This window comes from Seriola lalandi, unplaced genomic scaffold, assembly GCF_002814215.2.
Source record: "Seriola lalandi dorsalis isolate HSWRI2012SDOR001 ecotype SW California unplaced genomic scaffold, Sedor1 jcf7180002054606, whole genome shotgun sequence".
Taxonomy (NCBI): Eukaryota; Metazoa; Chordata; class Actinopteri; order Carangiformes; family Carangidae; genus Seriola; species Seriola lalandi.
Genome location: NW_019525159.1, coordinates 2247735 through 2265705, shown reverse-complemented (window position 1 = coordinate 2265705; position 17971 = coordinate 2247735). Strand labels below are relative to the sequence as shown.

At 40.1% G+C, this 17971-nt stretch overlaps 3 protein-coding genes across 5 annotated transcripts in view; 2 read left to right on the top strand and 1 right to left on the bottom strand.

The window, feature by feature from the left end:
• Positions 1-410: 410 nt before the first annotated feature.
• hspa5 (heat shock protein family A (Hsp70) member 5) lies at positions 411-4305 on the top strand. The gene is made up of 9 exons (XM_023419525.2): positions 411-565; positions 1102-1251; positions 1354-1585; positions 1699-1836; positions 1931-2043; positions 2152-2542; positions 2654-2891; positions 2990-3157; positions 3288-4305. The coding sequence occupies exons 2-9, from the start codon at positions 1136-1138 to the stop codon at positions 3854-3856; spliced, it is 1965 nt and encodes a 654-aa protein (XP_023275293.1). The 5' UTR covers positions 411-565; positions 1102-1135; the 3' UTR covers positions 3857-4305.
• A 263-nt stretch (positions 4306-4568) lies between these two features.
• Positions 4569-7964, bottom strand: rabepk (Rab9 effector protein with kelch motifs). Of its 3 annotated transcripts, none has more exons than XM_023419524.2 (8): positions 7478-7964; positions 7300-7354; positions 7053-7207; positions 6559-6714; positions 6129-6293; positions 5342-5491; positions 5058-5207; positions 4569-4852 (listed from the first exon to the last, which is right to left on the bottom strand). In XM_023419524.2, the coding sequence occupies exons 2-8, from the start codon at positions 7350-7352 to the stop codon at positions 4626-4628; spliced, it is 1056 nt and encodes a 351-aa protein (XP_023275292.1). In that variant the 5' UTR covers positions 7353-7354; positions 7478-7964; the 3' UTR covers positions 4569-4625. The 3 variants fall into 3 exon arrangements, with proteins under 3 accessions (XP_023275292.1, XP_023275291.1, XP_087033618.1); XM_023419523.2 differs by having other exon boundaries at positions 7553-7964; XM_087177492.1 differs by having other exon boundaries at positions 7777-7964.
• A 100-nt stretch (positions 7965-8064) lies between these two features.
• rgs3a (regulator of G protein signaling 3a) overlaps positions 8065-17971 on the top strand; it is a 143964-nt gene continuing 134057 nt past the window's right edge. Inside the window, exons 1-2 of the mRNA XM_023419513.1 lie at positions 8065-8195; positions 14010-14140. Of these exons, the coding sequence (XP_023275281.1) occupies positions 14062-14140 (79 nt within the window). The 5' untranslated portion in view covers positions 8065-8195; positions 14010-14061. The remainder of the gene's footprint in view (positions 8196-14009; positions 14141-17971) is intronic.

Sequence of the window (17971 nt, the reverse complement as noted above, 5' to 3'; positions counted from 1 at the left end):
TTTGTACATTTCTTACTCATTGTAGTGAGTCATCATTGCTACTCATGATACCAGCACACTACCACAGACAGACAGCAGTCACACAACTTGAAACAAGAGCAACATGAGAATGATTCCATTACATGTGGGGGTCATTATAAAAAAAAGCAGCAGCTAACTTCAGATGTATGAAATGTGAAAATGCAACCCTTTCCCTGGTTGTTAGATTGGCATGCTGTTGCACCAACTGTGTTCATGAATACGCTTGACAGACAGCCAATCAGCTTCGGCACAGTGGGCAAAAGCCGTGACGACAACATGACCCGATGTGTGCAAATCAGCGGTGGCCAGCGTGCCGGTGGAAACCAATCAGCGCGTTCCAACGAGCACCTGCTCAGCCAATCGCGGGGCTCCACGACGGGGAAGAAGTGACGGCTTATATATGGAGAGAGGACCGTTCATTCAACATCATTTCACAGAGGCCAGAAAACAGAATATACGAAAAGGAGAGATAAACTTCGCAACGATAGAGTACCCACTGAGGCAACGTCTAGGCCGATAATTCATTGACAGTACAGAGATTAAGGTATGTATAAACATTGTTTTGAATATGATAACGCAGCAACGTAATAGTTTATATCTTCTGCAACGCTGAACTTCATTTTAAGACAGTTTCATAACGATGAAGGCAGATAAGCTAACGTTTGAAGATATTGTAGTAATTTGTATTCAAGTTTTCAATAGCTTTTCAAAATTAACTGGGCACTTAATGTGACTACAATATACAATGTAAAAAGTATATTATATTGACATATATGTATATAAAGTAATTGTTAGTGTTTTCCCTCGCATGTCTGCTAGACACGCTAATGTGGTTAGCCAGCTACCGGCGGATGGAGAAAAAAAAAATCTAGTCAATGGTATTAACAATCGAAAGAGGCAGTGGTGCTCCACCCAGTTTACCCATATTCTTCCAACGCTTATACATTTGACATTTTCCGGAGATGTAGCGGCAAAGGCCACGTTTCCCGTCCATCATAGATCTGAAGCTCAGTAAAAGACACCAAGCATTACCACGTCATGAAGGCAAGGCCACGTTTTTTACACTATACTTCTCCGCAGATTTCTTTGTAGATCCGAGCACAAAAAAGCAAAGATGAAGCTGTTGTGGGTTGTAATGCTGGTGGCCGGCACTGTATTTGCCGATGACGACGACAAGAAGGAGAATGTGGGAACTGTGGTTGGAATCGACCTGGGGACCACCTACTCATGGTAAGAAAAGTGATTTTCTTTTGATTTGCTGTAAAAATGTATGTAATGATGCAACTTTTAAATCAAATGCCAATCATAAATCTCTAAAATGTTTTCTTTCAGTGTTGGAGTGTTCAAGAATGGCCGTGTGGAGATCATTGCCAATGACCAGGGTAACCGCATCACCCCATCATACGTGGCCTTCACCAGTGAGGGTGAGCGTCTGATTGGTGATGCTGCTAAGAACCAGCTGACCTCTAACCCTGAGAACACAGTCTTTGATGCCAAGAGATTGATTGGCCGCACTTGGGGTGACTCCTCTGTGCAGCAGGACATCAGGTACCTGCCATTCAAGGTCAGTTTCCTACTCTATGGTTTGACTTTGTAAAAGTTGTGGTTGTAAGGTCTTTGGGTAATGGTTGAGTGGTCATACTTGGAATATTAATGCTGATGGATGTTCCTCTTTAGGTTACTGAGAAGAAGAGCAAGCCCCATATCCAGGTTGACATTGGTGGTGGCCAGATGAAGACATTTGCTCCTGAGGAGATCTCTGCCATGGTGCTGACTAAGATGAAGGAGACTGCTGAGGCTTACCTGGGCAAGAAGGTACAACAAAATGCTAAAGACTATATACCAAATAATATCCCAGTCCTAAATTAACTGTGTATAATTAACTCTAATTTTATTTTTTTTTCCTCAGGTCACACATGCTGTGGTCACTGTCCCTGCCTACTTCAACGATGCCCAGCGCCAGGCCACTAAGGATGCTGGTACCATCGCTGGTCTGAATGTTATGAGAATTATCAATGAGCCGTAAGTGTCCACTGAAAATAATTTACTAATCTATTGTCCTTCTGAAATTGTGAAAATATCTCCCTCCCTTCCCCTATAATAATAGACAACCATAACTGTATCTTTTAGAACTGCTGCTGCCATTGCTTATGGCCTGGACAAGAGGGATGGAGAGAAAAACATTCTTGTGTTCGATCTGGGTGGTGGCACCTTCGATGTCTCCCTCCTGACCATAGACAATGGTGTGTTTGAAGTGGTGGCCACCAACGGAGACACTCACCTGGGAGGTGAAGACTTTGACCAGCGTGTCATGGAGCACTTCATCAAGCTGTACAAGAAGAAGACTGGCAAAGATGTGCGCAAAGACAACCGTGCTGTGCAGAAACTGCGTCGTGAGGTTGAGAAGGCAAAGAGGGCACTGTCTGCCCAGCACCAGTCCCGTATTGAGATTGAGTCCTTCTTTGAGGGAGAAGACTTCTCTGAGACCCTGACCCGTGCCAAGTTTGAGGAGCTGAACATGGTAAGTTATTCAGATGAGTTATGCAAAAGCAATGACTATAGCACAAACGAAACAAGTTTTTATAGACCCTATGTTTGACAAGCTTATTAAACATGTCTTTTACCCTTTCAGGACCTGTTCCGTTCCACCATGAAGCCTGTACAGAAGGTGCTTGAAGATGCTGACCTGAAGAAGTCTGACATTGACGAGATTGTCCTGGTTGGAGGCTCCACCCGTATCCCCAAAATCCAGCAGCTGGTGAAGGAGTTCTTCAATGGCAAAGAGCCCTCTAGGGGCATCAACCCTGATGAGGCTGTGGCATATGGAGCTGCTGTGCAGGCTGGAGTGCTCTCTGGAGAGGAGGATACTGGTAAGTCATCATCCTCATATACTAGTATCTGCTCCACTGATCCAGGCTTTCATTTTTTTTTTTTAAATCCTGTTTACTAATGTGTTCTTCTCTTAAAGGGGATGTGGTTCTTCTGGACGTGTGCCCCCTTACTCTTGGTATTGAGACCGTTGGAGGAGTAATGACCAAACTGATCCCCAGGAACACTGTGGTGCCCACCAAGAAATCCCAGATCTTTTCTACAGCCTCTGATAACCAGCCCACTGTCACCATTAAGGTCTATGAAGGTAAGAATATTACATTTTAGTGTAAACTTGCCAAACATGATATAAAAAAAATCTAATGGCACACATTATCATTTGCATATACAACAGAAATTAAATGTAGCACAAACTTAATTATTGATTCTCTCTTCAGGTGAGCGTCCTCTGACAAAAGACAACCATCTGCTGGGCACCTTCGACCTGACTGGCATCCCTCCTGCCCCTCGTGGTGTACCACAGATTGAAGTCACCTTTGAGATTGATGTCAACGGTATTCTGCGTGTCACTGCTGAGGACAAGGGCACAGGCAACAAAAACAAGATCACAATCACAAACGACCAGAACCGCCTGACACCTGAGGATATTGAGCGCATGGTGAATGACGCTGAGCGCTTTGCTGATGAGGACAAGAAGCTGAAAGAGAGGATCGACGCCCGTAATGAGTTGGAAAGCTATGCCTACTCTCTGAAGAACCAGATCGGCGACAAGGAGAAGCTTGGTGGCAAGCTGTCAGATGACGATAAGGAAACCATTGAGAAGGCAGTTGAGGAGAAGATTGAGTGGATGGAGTCACACCAAGATGCTGAGCTGGAAGACTTCCAGGCCAAAAAGAAGGAGCTGGAGGAGATTGTTCAACCCATTATCAGCAAGCTTTATGGTAGTGCGGGCGGACCCCCACCTGAGGGCGCTGACAGTGAGCAAGATGAGAAGGATGAGTTGTAGGCAGGTTTGAAGTCAACTCTTCTGTCACCCCTTGCCTCTCTGGTAGTGGCATCTAGATGTACATATTGGACTGATGGGACTCAAATAGTGAGAGGAATGGTTGGGAAGGGGTGGCGATAACAAGCAAACATACTGAATCTTCAGAAAGACTATAAAATACGTTTCAGTGTGTGAGAGGTGTTCTCTTCGCTGGAAGGCGGAGATATTCGTCAGCCCAGTATGAGGCTTGCTGCTGCTGTTCTCAGGCAGTTCCAATGGGGCTCTGTAGTGGGGAGGGGCTTAGTGGGGTGGGGTGGGGTGGGTGGGTGAGTTTTTGTGGGGCCATTGAGTAAGTGTCTGTGGGATCAAGGGCTCATTATGTTCACAGGAAAAAACTAAAAGTTATTTATTGAATCTGGTCATCGTACTTCTGGAAAGACATTGAAATAAATGTTTGATATAAAATGATACTTCATTGTCTCTTGTTGCTTTCATTTACAATTTTAGGGTACTACATTTGGCATAGACCACCAAATGTTCCTAATCACTGAATACTGTGTCCACTTGAAGGTATTCACCACTGGCTCAAATTCAAATTTGAGGCCTTTTTTTACCACTCAGATTTATGCTTCAGGACTCTCTAGTATTTGCTTAACAAAGTTCATTTCAGTGTTCAAAAAATAAATTGACTTCACAATTTTTGGGTTTCAGATTAAAAAGACAAACTACATAGTACTGGACAAGCATTTATTACAACTTCAGTAAATTAATATTACAACACCAAGGCACATCATGTCACCACAGTCACAATACAATCATTATGTATGACACCATGGGTGTCCATCCCTCCAAATACAAAGGCCAGATGTATTGTCTCTGATCCCGCTGGGCTGTCTGCTTGCCCCTCATCTCCGTTTAGCTTATCACACACCTTCCATGGCAATAAACACATGGAGTGGTCTAGGCGGTTCGGTGGCATATCTCCTTCAAATTTCATTAGGACCCATCTACCTTTGTCTGCAAACGGAGAGTATAACATGAAAATATGCACAAAAATTTAACTTGGTTTTTTGTTAAGAACCAAACTGCTTTATATATATATATATATATATATATATATATATATATATATATATATATATAAAAATAACATTAACAGTTATTAATGTATCACATAATTAAGCAAATCAATATTCAGTCCCATAGGTTAAAGGCAGTATACCAGTGTTGAATTTGTACATGGAGTTGCTAGCTCCATCTGCAGTCATCCCTCCAAAGATGTAAATGTTCTTGCCCAGCACCACAACTGAGTGGGCTGCTACTCCTGGTGGGATGTCTCCTTTGGCCCGCACTGTCTCCCACTTCATGGTCCCTTTAAATAGTGGACACAGTCTTATTTTTTCCAGATATACAATTTTTGAAGCATCCAAGTAAGAGTTGAAATAAATGCAAGGCAGTTGGGAAACTGAAATCTTCTGACAATGATTCAAAAATGTTCAGGCTTACCTGTGTCAAGACAGTACATGTCACTGTGGAATTTGTCTCTAGCCATGCCTCCATGAATGTAGATCTTTGAACCCACTGCTACAATAATGTGGCCGTGTCTGGCTGGTGGGCATCTGCCTTGTGTTTCTGGTTGGGACCAGGTGGAAGACACTGGAACACAGTTACATTATGTGAGCAGAATTAAGATGCATTATTTGTCTTGTCCATATCTTAATTAAAAAAAGATGAGAAAAACTACTTCATACCAAATTATTTTGATGCGTATTTTGGCCCAAACACAAAATGCTTAGTTTGACATCAAAAATACTTTTGATTTTTTTTCAAATATAATCACAATTACAGACTGCATGATTAACATGTGTCTTAACAGGTGCCAAAATAATTGAAAACCCCTGTGGAGGTGTAACCATGTGTATGGGAGCTACAATAGTATTAAACATCTGAGGATTTGTGTTGTTTAACATCTATCTTCTTCAGTATTCATGCATCTATAAAAGATGCACATTAAGCTCTATCATACAATCTCCTAAAAATCACAAATGGTTAACAGCTATTAAATCTAACACACCACGGTAATAAAGACTAGTTTGTATTTCCAGGCTAATTCATTTAAGAAGTAATTTTACTTTAAGAGAATACTAAGCAGAGGGACAAAATGTCTGCACATCGGTGCAACGTGAAGTGTGAAATGTTTTGACTGTTGTGAAAGTGAAATCAAAGCTAATTCCACCTCTTACAGCAATGCTTGTTACAATCATGTTAGGCAACTGGTTAATTCAACACAAACCTGCATCAAAGACATGAAGTTTTTGGTCTGACACAGGTTCAGCTCCTGCTTCACCACCAAAAAAGACATACAATCTGTCCCCAAGGCAGGCTGAGTTGGTGTGGTACGTCCTGGGACAGGGGGGTTTCCCTTTTACCGATACATCTTTCCAGTGAGACCCACTGTCTGGACAAATATACAAATGACACCAGTATACAAATGGCTTGTTCTCTATCTACAGAAAGCAATGGTCACATGTTGTACAATCAACCTGATGCTCAGAGCACAGCAACATTGAACAGACTGTCCATGCAAATCTGAGACTAACAATCATGTAATACGGTCAGAGGGTGAAGTCACCTCCAATTAATAAAGTCTTGTTTATTTGTGAACTCACCCGCACACTCTCTAACTAAACCCATATTGCTAGGTGAAATAAGTTTAGATTTACCTTTAAGCTGTATATTCTGGATACAACTGCGATTGCCATTCTGCTGTGCCCCCCCAAACACCCACAGGCTCTGTGGGCAGCTCTCTGGCACAAAGCTGCAGTGTTCATAACGTGCCTCCAAACCCTCCCAGTCTGGAATGTCCCATTCATGGTTATCTGGTGAAGTCAGAAACAACACAATTATAAAGTAACTGGTCCTGATGTCATCAATATAATTAACAAACTCAGCACCTAAACATTATAAATGGACCTTTTTTCCCTACACATACAGTAAATTGCACATTTGTCAGTGGTGATTATTATTTTATGGCAAATAGATTAAACAACTAACCTAGCCTAGGTCAAATTTGTTGTTAGTTTTACTTGTTATGTTTGAACAAGTCTTTATACAGCTGATGGTATCAACAAAAGCCAAAACATGGGTGCTTTATAACACAGTTATGCAGATGTCATATCCCAAAACAGATTCTTTGCTCATAGTTTTTTTTTTTTACCTAGATTTATGATCTGGGAATGTGAGAAACTGCCACTGGGGTTGGCTCCCCCAACAATAAGGATTCTTCCTTTTCCTCCTTCTCCACATGGAGTAAATGTGCAGGTGTGACCCACACTAACACCTGGAGCACTTCCTCTGGGTATCAAGGAATACCTGGTGAAAACAACAAAGTATTAGCAAAAGAAAGGCAAAATCTTACTTTTTTTCAACATCACAAGTACCACGATTAATCTTAATTCACTTACCATAGTCTTTCTTTGGGTTTATCTAGTGGGTCAAGTACTGGGAGAATCTCCATAGCTGTCAAAGATATTTGAATGAATCTGGTGTTACTGTTATTCCGTACTTCTACGGTCAATGATCAATCCATTACATTTTCAGTGGCGATTGGCTGGGAAAACAAATAGCTGTTACACTACAAACCTTTGTCACAATGATTAGTTTTACTTATGATCGTAAAGGTATCTTTAAGAGAATGGTATCCGCAGAAGTCCTCACGTGAAATGTAGCTACAGCCGAGGCAACCCGGAGAGTTAGCTATTTTTATAGTTCTTCTTGAGAACCCCTTTACCCTCAGTGAAGGCTGCCTTTTAAGTCGTAATTCTTTTTTGTGAAAGACGGGTTAGTATAGCGACAATACCAGAATTGGGAACACACTGAGCGCCATCAAGCTGCTACTTGCTAACTGATTTGAGCATGTGAAGAGCTTCCTCCCCACTAACCCCTTTTTCCGGGTGGAAAGAGGAGAGACTAATCCATGGCATTCAACTGAAGTTCGATATTTTCTGGCACCACGACTGCCAATTTCTATTGTCCATTCAATGGCAGTGGTTGTACGCAAAATAAAAGTGTAAAGTTATCTAAAATACTCAACTCCCAGCCATAGCACAACTCTACGTTGACAACATTACGCAATTTGTTACGTTGGCAACGTTGGTTGACACACGTTCCAAACGTAGTTGCCATGTTGACCAGCGCGCATGCGCATTTCGCTTTTCGCTTCCCTCCCACCCATGTTGCGGCTAGCTGCTGCAAAGGTTAATATGAACTTGTCACAATGTAGGAAAAGAGATCTCTTCCAAACAGTGTCTTCAGTTCGCGTTTGGCTTAAAAACTTCTGTCTTCCACTTCAAATAAAAAGGTAGGGTCTGGTTGACAGCAGCACCACACTTTTTTTTTGCATTGTTAACTTGAGTTACACAGCTAGCTAATTAGTTCAAAAAGTCATAGTTCAAAAAGCCCAGCAAGACATTTGAAAAGCACATAAAGCTGTTTGGAAGATGCTTTCCAGTTCAGCCAAACAACGATGGTAGCAAAAGATTACATATCTCCATCGATAAAAGTTGTTATTTTACATCCCAAAAACAGAAAAGTGAAGAAAAGAAAACATGGAGGCCTACCAAACTAATTAAGTCTGTGTTTCAAAAGTATCAGCTGATAAAAACATATATTTATTCTGCAGCAGACAATATTTTTCATGTCCAAAGGGACAATATCCATTATGAGAAACAATTTGACAATTTGTAAGTTACAGACTGATTTCCCTGCTCCCCATGCGCCCGAGTCTCCACATTAACAGTAAAAAGATACAATGCTGTAAGAAGTTGGCTATAATGTTTATTCAGAGAGTGGAAGAGTAGTGAAACAGTATTGAAAATGAAGCACCTAAGCCCAAATCAACTTTTTATGCACATTTACAAACCATTAGACAGGACTGCAGCTGATTTGCAATAGGGGTGAGGAGTAGGTGGAGTTGTGACATCTTGTGGTTATGTGTAGATGTTGCAGGATCTGTAAAGTGCCTTTAATGCCATAATAAGAAAATTGAGATACATTTTAGTAGTTTTATACTACTTTTGAAATAGAAAATACAATAATACAATACAATAAATGTATTAGAAATTAGTTTGCATGTGCATCGCCACATCTGAAATAAGTACATGCATGCATTTTCAATTGCATTTGTAACCTGCAGTAAATGTCAAATGTTTTTTCTTGATAAGTGGGACTTGCGTTGGGAAGTATATTTATTCATTTGCATTGCATTTCGTTCACAATTCACTGTCACTTGCATTTCATAGTATGGCCAGTAGGCTGTGCCATTGTACTTTTTATTTAAAACATCAAATTACAGTGTGTCCTAAATGTTCCCTGGCTTGTCTGGGAGTCTTTTTTATAAAATAAATACAAAAGATATTCTTTAAAAACAAAACAACAACAATGTATTTCATTTGCCTTCACTGAGGTTTATTTGAATTACTGCTAAATAGAAATAAAAGTAAAAAAAAGTAATGGGGTGTCAGGAATGAAGAGATACAGTGACTTTGATGGTGATGCCCAGAATCAGATAAACTCAGAGGAACATGGAATAATAAAGATATAATCTGAAACAGGAATGTACATTAACAAAGTCGCATATGAATGTAAATGCAAAGTGTCACAGTCAGCAGTGTTGCAGATACAGTAGGAGCTGAGTGAACAAATTCTGCATCAGTTAAGTCCTCTTTAGATACTGCCTTACCTCCTAACGGCAAAGAGGAGCAGTAAACTGTAGGCGGAAAATTGGTTGCAAATCTTATTTTATAGAATTTGAGAAAGCACAAACAACCTCCATTTTATGAGGGGTCTATGAAATCTTAAAATGCAAAGTAATTTGGGATTATAGCCGTCAAATTAATGTAATGCAGTACAAATTCAGTATTTCCCCTCTGAAATGTAGTGTAGCAGAAGTACAATTTAGCAGAAAACGGAAATAATCAAGTAAAGTACCTCAAAATAGACTCAAGTACAGTAAATGAGTAAGACTTCAATCTCACTCCTAAAGCATAATGTCTTATACTACTACGCTGAATAGTTGGTAGCTCATATTGGCACTTCAAAAGAAAAAACAAGAACACTGGGAATACAACAAGCCATAAACCTAAAAGAAAACAGAGGCTTTGTCCTATAGACCTTTGCAGGTTTACAGCATCACTGTGGACCTGTCTGCAGGCTTGACCTCTTCAAGAACTTCACAGCATCAATATGTCACCCTGAAATGGATAACAGATTCATGGGGTTGCTTTGATGAAGCAACTGCACATTCAAGACCATGTGTAAGACAGGAACAAGGCCACAACTCAAAGAAATGTTGGTGTCAAAAAACAGGTGTTCTTCGTTAATGAGCAGTATCGCCTCATTGGTGCCAGTCGAGATGGACTTGTAGACTGAGGTGTTAGGAAGTGGGCTGGAGAGTAAGCAAACCTTCAACATGTGGCTCAGGAGGTACAGCGGGTCGTCCACTAATTAGAAGGTCAGTGGTTTGATCCCTGGCTCCTCCAGGCCCCATATCGAAGTGTCCTTGGGTAAAATACTGAACCCCCCCATTGCCCCTGATGGCTGTTACATCAGTGTATGAGTGTGATGCATGAATGTGTGAGTGAATTGGTGAATGTGGCAAGTATTGTAAAGCGCTTCGAGTGGTCAGTAAGACTAGAAAAATGCGATATAAGTGCAAGTCCATTTACCATTTACCAGAAACATAGCACTATAACTCACAGTAGCATAAGATAATGTGAAGGAAGACTGTAGTACCAGCCTAAGATAAAAAAAAACAGCCTACTCTGCTATAACTATAACTACTATTACTACTACTACTGCTGTACAGACTGTGTTAACCTCCTTTTTAACATCACATGAATATATGAATTCAAAAATAAGAAGTCATTATTGCCTTATGTAAACTGGGTAGGGCTGCAACTAATGATTATTTAAATTATTGACAATTTTTTTGATTTCATTATTTAGCCTATATAATGTCAGAAAATAGTGAAAAACGCCCGCCACGTAGGAGCCCAAGGTGATGTCCTCAAAATGCTTGTTTTTACCGACAAGTCCAAAACTTGTTACTCGATGTATGTCTCATAGACTTATACAATGTGTCACTCACTTTATTGATTCAGCATCCATGCTCTCCAGTCTGTTCCCACCAGGTGCTTCGCTGTCACCTGTGGTAATCTGGAGATCTCTCCACACAGGCCTCTCTCTTCTCTTTCCACAATGATGGAATTCACCCCCAGCCAAAACTGCACAGTCATCCCCAATCTTCCAGCGCAAATTGAAAATTCATCTGTTCTTCTCTGTTCCGCTCCCTCCTACATATCTTCTCCATCTTAATTAAGTCTCCTTCGCCTCCACTTTTTCCTTCCAGTTACACTTGACATTTCACCTTCCTCACATGACTCTGCTTTGCACTAACTGTATGTCCATACCTTGCAATTCATATCATGCTTGAACCTATTAGGGAAATAGCAATATTTTTTTATATCTGTCTTCAGTGGTTTTGACCACAGCTTTTGTTGCTTGTGATATTGATCATTCAGTGGCTAATACATTCTACTACTGCTATTCTCGTCATGCATCACTTTATATTAGAGATGTTTGAACAATATTAGAGTATAGTATATAAAATATGTAACGCTGCAGCGATTAGTTGATTTATAGATTAGTAGATTGGAGGAAAATGAATCGGCTATTTTGATGATTGATGAATCGGTCAGGTCATTTTTCAAGCAGAGATGCCAAATATTTGATGGTCCCAGGTTCCCAAAAGTGAGACTTGGAACTTTCTTGCATTATAATTGAATATTTTTAAATTTGGACCATAGCTCCAAAAGGCATTTGTTGAGGTCACTTTGGGCTTTAGGAAATTGTGATGGAAGTTTTTCAGCTTCTGGATTACTTTATATCAAACATTTGTTATCATGACAAGTAGTAATAGGATATGTCAAAAATATAACTAGTACAACTAGGTGCACTCAATTAACAACTCAAAAATTCATATTAAGGAGAAATGTATATTGCAATGTATTGCAAGGTGCATGGCTTAGCAGCAGGAGATGTAGAATTTGTACACGAAAAATGGGTGAAATGATAAAAACAGAATCCAACATATAATTAGAGGATATATGAATCTATCCAATATTTATGCATATTTAAAATGTTTGAAATGGCCTAAAAAGTATTTGTATTTTAGTGTCTCCGTGTGGGAGACTGTCATATGGAAGCCCTGTTCTGACCATGCCATACCACTTAAGCATTATCTGCCCGGTTTCCCCTTCAGGGAAGCAGAGTATGAGTTTCAGAGAATTCCTTTGTTTTCTCTTTGCTGTAACTGATAAGGACCAAATAAATCAGGGGCTTTTTGTGGCGACAGAATGAGAGGAAAAAGGAACATGATTATGACTTTTCAAAATCCTGAGGAAGGGACGAGAGGCAGGAGAAAGAGATAATTGGAGATGTATTTTTTGTCAGCCCAAAATAGTTTCATGCTATTGTGGGCATGCTGCTTGTACAATACTTGCTGATTTGAATTTGGACACTGTGTGTGGTAGGTGGAAAGCAATTCAGCTACAAGCTTTTTTCATCTCCCTTAAATAAAGCTTGATTTGGGTGCCTTCTTGGTGGGTGGGCATCTTGGTAATCAGGATTAAAATGGAAAGTTCATCTCTGGGTTACTGGTACACTGCCACTGGGCAAGATGTCAAAACAATGTGCCGTAGCGATCGCTGTTGTGTCACATTTCACCCGGAGGTGTGTTAAGTCATGCTGTAAAGTAATCTGGATTATTGCCACACAACCACAACACTGGCTTAGTTCTGTCAATTCTACACTAATGATTTAATCTGGGTATTAAAAACATGTTTTTTTGTCTTTTTATCATTGTTGTTTAAGTGGCTGTAGATTGCTTTTGTTTCTGTTATTTGTTCCTTGTTGACTTAAATTAATATGGATGATCTTTGAGACATGGTATATGTTATTTAATAAAAAAATATGACCATTAAAATAAATGGGAAAAGACTTAAATTTGCCTCTGGGAACCAGATCAATCCTTGGAAAGTGAGCGGCCATTGTTAAGGTAACCATGGTCCCTCGCATATTATTAATATTCTTGTCTGTTTGTATTTGTCAAATGACTACAAATCCATCTGACAGATGCCAAGTGCAGTTGTAAACAAATACACTGAATGTAGCCCATATTGTCTTTTCTCGCCACCAATTGATGCTAAACCAACCAGCCCATAGAAAAACAGGAAACTGCTGTAACATAATAGAGAGAAGCCTTTTTTTTTTTTGGTAACAATATATTTCTTTTTTACCTCAAATGCAAAGCCATTTGTTACCCGTTCATGAACAACAGGAAGAGATTAAACAGGATTAATCAAAATATTCAGATGAATCCTGTGAAATAGGCTTTTGTACGTATGCGGTTCTCTTGGATTTTTTCTTGTCTTTCTTGGATAAATGATTTAAAGACCATAACTAAGCTTAGTAATTTTGCCGTTGCTGCATGTCCGACTCCTTTACAAGCCACATTTGGCCCACATTTAGGGCAGATAATTATAAAATCCTGGCCAGAGGCTACACCACTTGTATAGATTAGAGAGCTGTGGTGTGAGAATGTCAGTAGTACAGACTATAGGAACAAGTGTTTGAACAATTTTTGTGCATATTGTGCATATTTTTGAGCATATTCTGCACATGCACATTTCATATAACTATACAAGATGTATTTGTTAGTCTATTATACAGATTGAAATGTATGTTGTATACAGATAAAAGTGGTGAATTCCAACAGTCATTGTGGTCTAGCCCTGACCGCTAAAGCTGACAGCATACTTGCAAAACAAAACAATTGTGCCCTGTAATTGCCAGCTGTGAAAACAGGTCACATGCTACTACTGTTTGAAGCATGAGGTCAAACTGAAAAAAACATGTATACATTTCTGAGAGTTTTTTCTGTTTAGTTTTTACTGCCTATCATTGTCTTCAAATTAATCCAAACAAATGCATACACACACACACACACACACACACACACACACACACACACACACACACACACACACACACACACACACAGACCCACACACACAGAAAAACAGGCATCAAGTTTCGCTTCTTCTCTTCTTTGTAGCTGCTGAGACCATCCGACCTGCAGCAGCAGCAGCCAGCTTGCTCCCTCCAAGATGACCTGTCTCAGAGTTTACCTGCGGAAGCCCCCTGCCAGCTCCCCTCACACATCATCCTTCCTCCTCAGCACCCATGGTGAGTTAAATTCCTTTTTTTGTCCAGGAAAATAGACTGTAGTTTTAGACTGTAGTATGTGATAGTTTGTTAAAAAAAAGTTTTTGACATGCCTCCACAATAGCCTCAACCAAAAGACTGCAAAGGATTGTCTGTCTGTATCTGTGTTTATCTGTCTTATTTATTTATCATGCTGACAATACAGGAATGTGTTATATAAAGGATTGTTTCATATAGGTCAGACAGCATAGAGACTGGATCCTGCAGTGTGTCTAAAATGAGAAGGATGTTACTTGCAGCAACAAGTGGGCTCAGATGTTGTAACAAGTCTTTTGGTCTGGTAATGAGGCTGCTCCTCCTTATCTGGTGACACACTGAATCATTTATGGAGGGTATTAGCCACACTGGAGGAGTGTGCACCTGCACTGTTTACTGTAACACTAAAGCCTCATCCATTATCCAGTACTTACCTTTCAACACAAATGAATATGGATAAGGTATTACAGGGGAGGTGGTCTGGGGGTGGGTGGGGGTGCGGGGTTTGTTTTGGCTGTGGCTGACATTAAAGGCCTATTTGGAGGATTCATTTCCACACATAGCAAAATATCAGAGAAATGTATATTCTTATTGCTGGGCTTGCCTTTTTAAAGCACTGGACCCGAGAGGAACCACTGTATCAGTCAAGCACTGTTCTTCAACTTTTGTTTTCTCTTTCCCCTCCACAAGTGTCTTTATCTGGTGCCCCATCTTGTTGTATCTGTAGATAATTACGTGTCATACTTACATCATACATACTGTACGTCCCACAACTTTGTGGAAATAGAACTCAGGGGTTTATGAAGGTACCCAGAGTGGCCCAAGAAGTCTTGAGAGCTTTCTGCTGCATTTGCTAAATTCAGATCTGACCCATATATCACAAATAAGCCTCTTGGGTACAACTCCAAAATCTGGACACCCTTCTTTCCCTCTCATATTGGTACCACAGTCACATGTCTGACCTCTGCTGTCCTTAAACATGATATTTAGTTCTTGGAGCCTAGTCAAAATGAGAGATCACAGGGTTTCCTCTGTGGACCATTCTGAATGATTTCTGGTGTCTCTGTGTTATCCATTTTAACGTATCGCAATCGGTTATTCTGACATCAGGCATTCCAGCTAAAACTATAAAGTTAATAGTTAGATGATTGGATTTCAGATAATATGTGGTATTATTGTGCATGATCCTTCCACTTGAGCACTCGATGAGTTTATTCTGACAGTGTGCCCTTTCAGAACTGGGTCAAACTTTGCCATTGGCTTGACTTCTTCCAGAAAGCTTCCGTTGTTTGGTAGAGTGTGTCTGTGGTCACCCTGAGGGGAAGATTTTTCACTGCCAAAGAATGAGTTACAGCAGCCAACCTGGTCAGGACCTAATGCTTTCACTTCCCAGGCTTTTGTATCTTGTCTAAAGGATAGTTTTCCTTGCTACAAACTGAACCTCCAGTTCTTTCCAAGATATGATATGTGTTAAGTAATGAATTTGACTGCAGCACAATACTTTGGTGGTTTACTCTAAATGTTCAGGTAGTAGCAACTTCTGCCACCTTTTCCACCTATTAATCTTTTCTTTGTAAGACAAACAAAAAATAAACAAAAAAGACTTCCAAAAAACTTTACAGATACACATGTGAGGCTGATGCTAGCAACAACTAGGGCACAAAATTATTTTTTGCTTTCTAATAGTAACAGTAAATGGCCCAGTTTGCTGCTAGGAAATTTAAAGTGACTTGACAAGTTTAGATGTGTAACTACTCACTGTAGTGGTTTGAGCTAAGTTTTCTCTTTGTTCAGCTTTTGTGTCTTTTGCTTCCTTGTGTTTGACAGTCACACTCGCTGTGTAGAGTTAATTACTGCACCACTGACTGGGATTTCGGGCAATGGCTGAGTCAGACAGACAGAAAGGAAGAGGCAGAGAAAAGTTATGGATGAAGGTTGGACAGGGAGAGAAGAAAGGAACAAGGGAAATGACTCTAATATTGAAAGAATAAAGAGTAAATAAAAGTTAAATAAGAAAGAAAGAAAGTAAATTGTTCTTTCAAAGGGATATTAATCAGATGAAATATTTTGCTTCTTTCTAGTCAGTATGAGGAATAATAATGCCACCTACCCAAAAAACAGAGAACAAGGACTCAAATTTGCAATAAGGATGAGAGATGCACCTATAGATCCATTTAACAGCTCATAGAGCTATTAAATAAGTCATAATAATGTCTCTTGCCACTTTGTTTTTCTACAATTCCAAATTATTCTGCTTGTTGAGTTAGCCAAAAATAAACATCATTATCCCAAGAAATTACACCGAGTCAGGGTTTAGTGTCTTTTGTGCCCCATTATTTGTATTTTCATGACATTTAACTCTCTTCCCCTCCTACACCGGGCAATGATGTGTGTGATTGATGGAAGTTTCTTGTCATCATGATGAAAGTGCACGGAGCATTTCAGGTTCTTAAATATTAAACACAGGCCAAGGCCTTTTAGAAATATGAAATGTGCACTCTTCCAGTTACTGAATTCCCCTAGACCTTACTCTTCAAAGCCATTAAATAATACTCAGTCAGGGCATATTGGCATCTGACGCGTAGGTGTCTCCTTCTATGGATTAGATGCACACAATGAATTTGATCTACTCCCCTGATTAGATAATTCAGCAAGAGCTCCATCAAACTGCTTTTGGCAGCTAACACAGAAGAAGATGAGCTTTGGGAAGTTACATAACAAGCCCGTTAAAAGAAATTCAGCATGAAACAGGAGGACACCTTGTGTGTCTTTCATCAAATCTGCTCTTTGTTCCCCCTTTGGATCAAATAGGATGAATTGGCGCCCTACCCAGATGAAAACTTTAAATCCTATGCACAGCAGTTTCCCAACTTCTCAAAATGGCCCCCGTTCTCACAGAAAATGTTACAGAACATGGATTAACTCTGCTCTCTTTTCTTGCTCCTTTCTGCTGATAATGGCTACTTTAGCTGTCACATAAAGACCAACAGTGTACTCTGGCCTGGCCTTATTGGAGGCTGGTGGGGCAGAGGTTTTCACATGTAAATTTGACAAATAAGCAGCCAAGCCTATTTAAGCAGAGAGGGAGGTAGAGGATAACGAAGAGACACACACAGATGCAATACATAGGCCTTTTCTTCTTTGTTACTAATTTGATTGAAGATGTGTTCTGGGGTTAAATTCTGTAGTATTGAGAAATTATTAAAGACTGTTCATTCCGTTCCTGAACTGATTGTATCTTTGTGTCTTCAGTGGTTGTTATGGCCTTGGGTTGTTATCAGCATTGACTCATGAGTAAAGCCTCAGAGGTACATGGCAGCATAGCATCATCTTGAGTGACAGCACCAATGACAGACCTGCTGTTGCAATGACAAAGTAGGGCAACATTTCAAACGCTTGCTTGTCTGACAAAATGTGGCAAAATGGATGTTGCAGTTTTGTATGTGTCGACATGGAGAACCAATAACAGATGTTCAAGCTCGTACTTGATATTTGAGACATGGCTGGATATATGTACAGTATGCATGTTGTTTTTTGTTTTGATCTGTATGGTTTGATGTGTGTAAAGTTTGTAGTAGTATGTACCTTGGTCACAGGATGTTATATGAACCTATCCAAAATTCATGGTAGATTAGTGCTGACTTGGCTGTACTCATGCCCTGTTACTGGACAGGCAACAGCACTTTGTGGCCTAATTGAGCTGGCACATGAACAAGGACAGGCTCAGCAGTAGAGATGTCAGACAGAGAGTAACCTACTGTCAATATCGGCTCTGGCTCTGAGCTTTCTGTCCATCTCTGTCTCCTTCCTTAAATA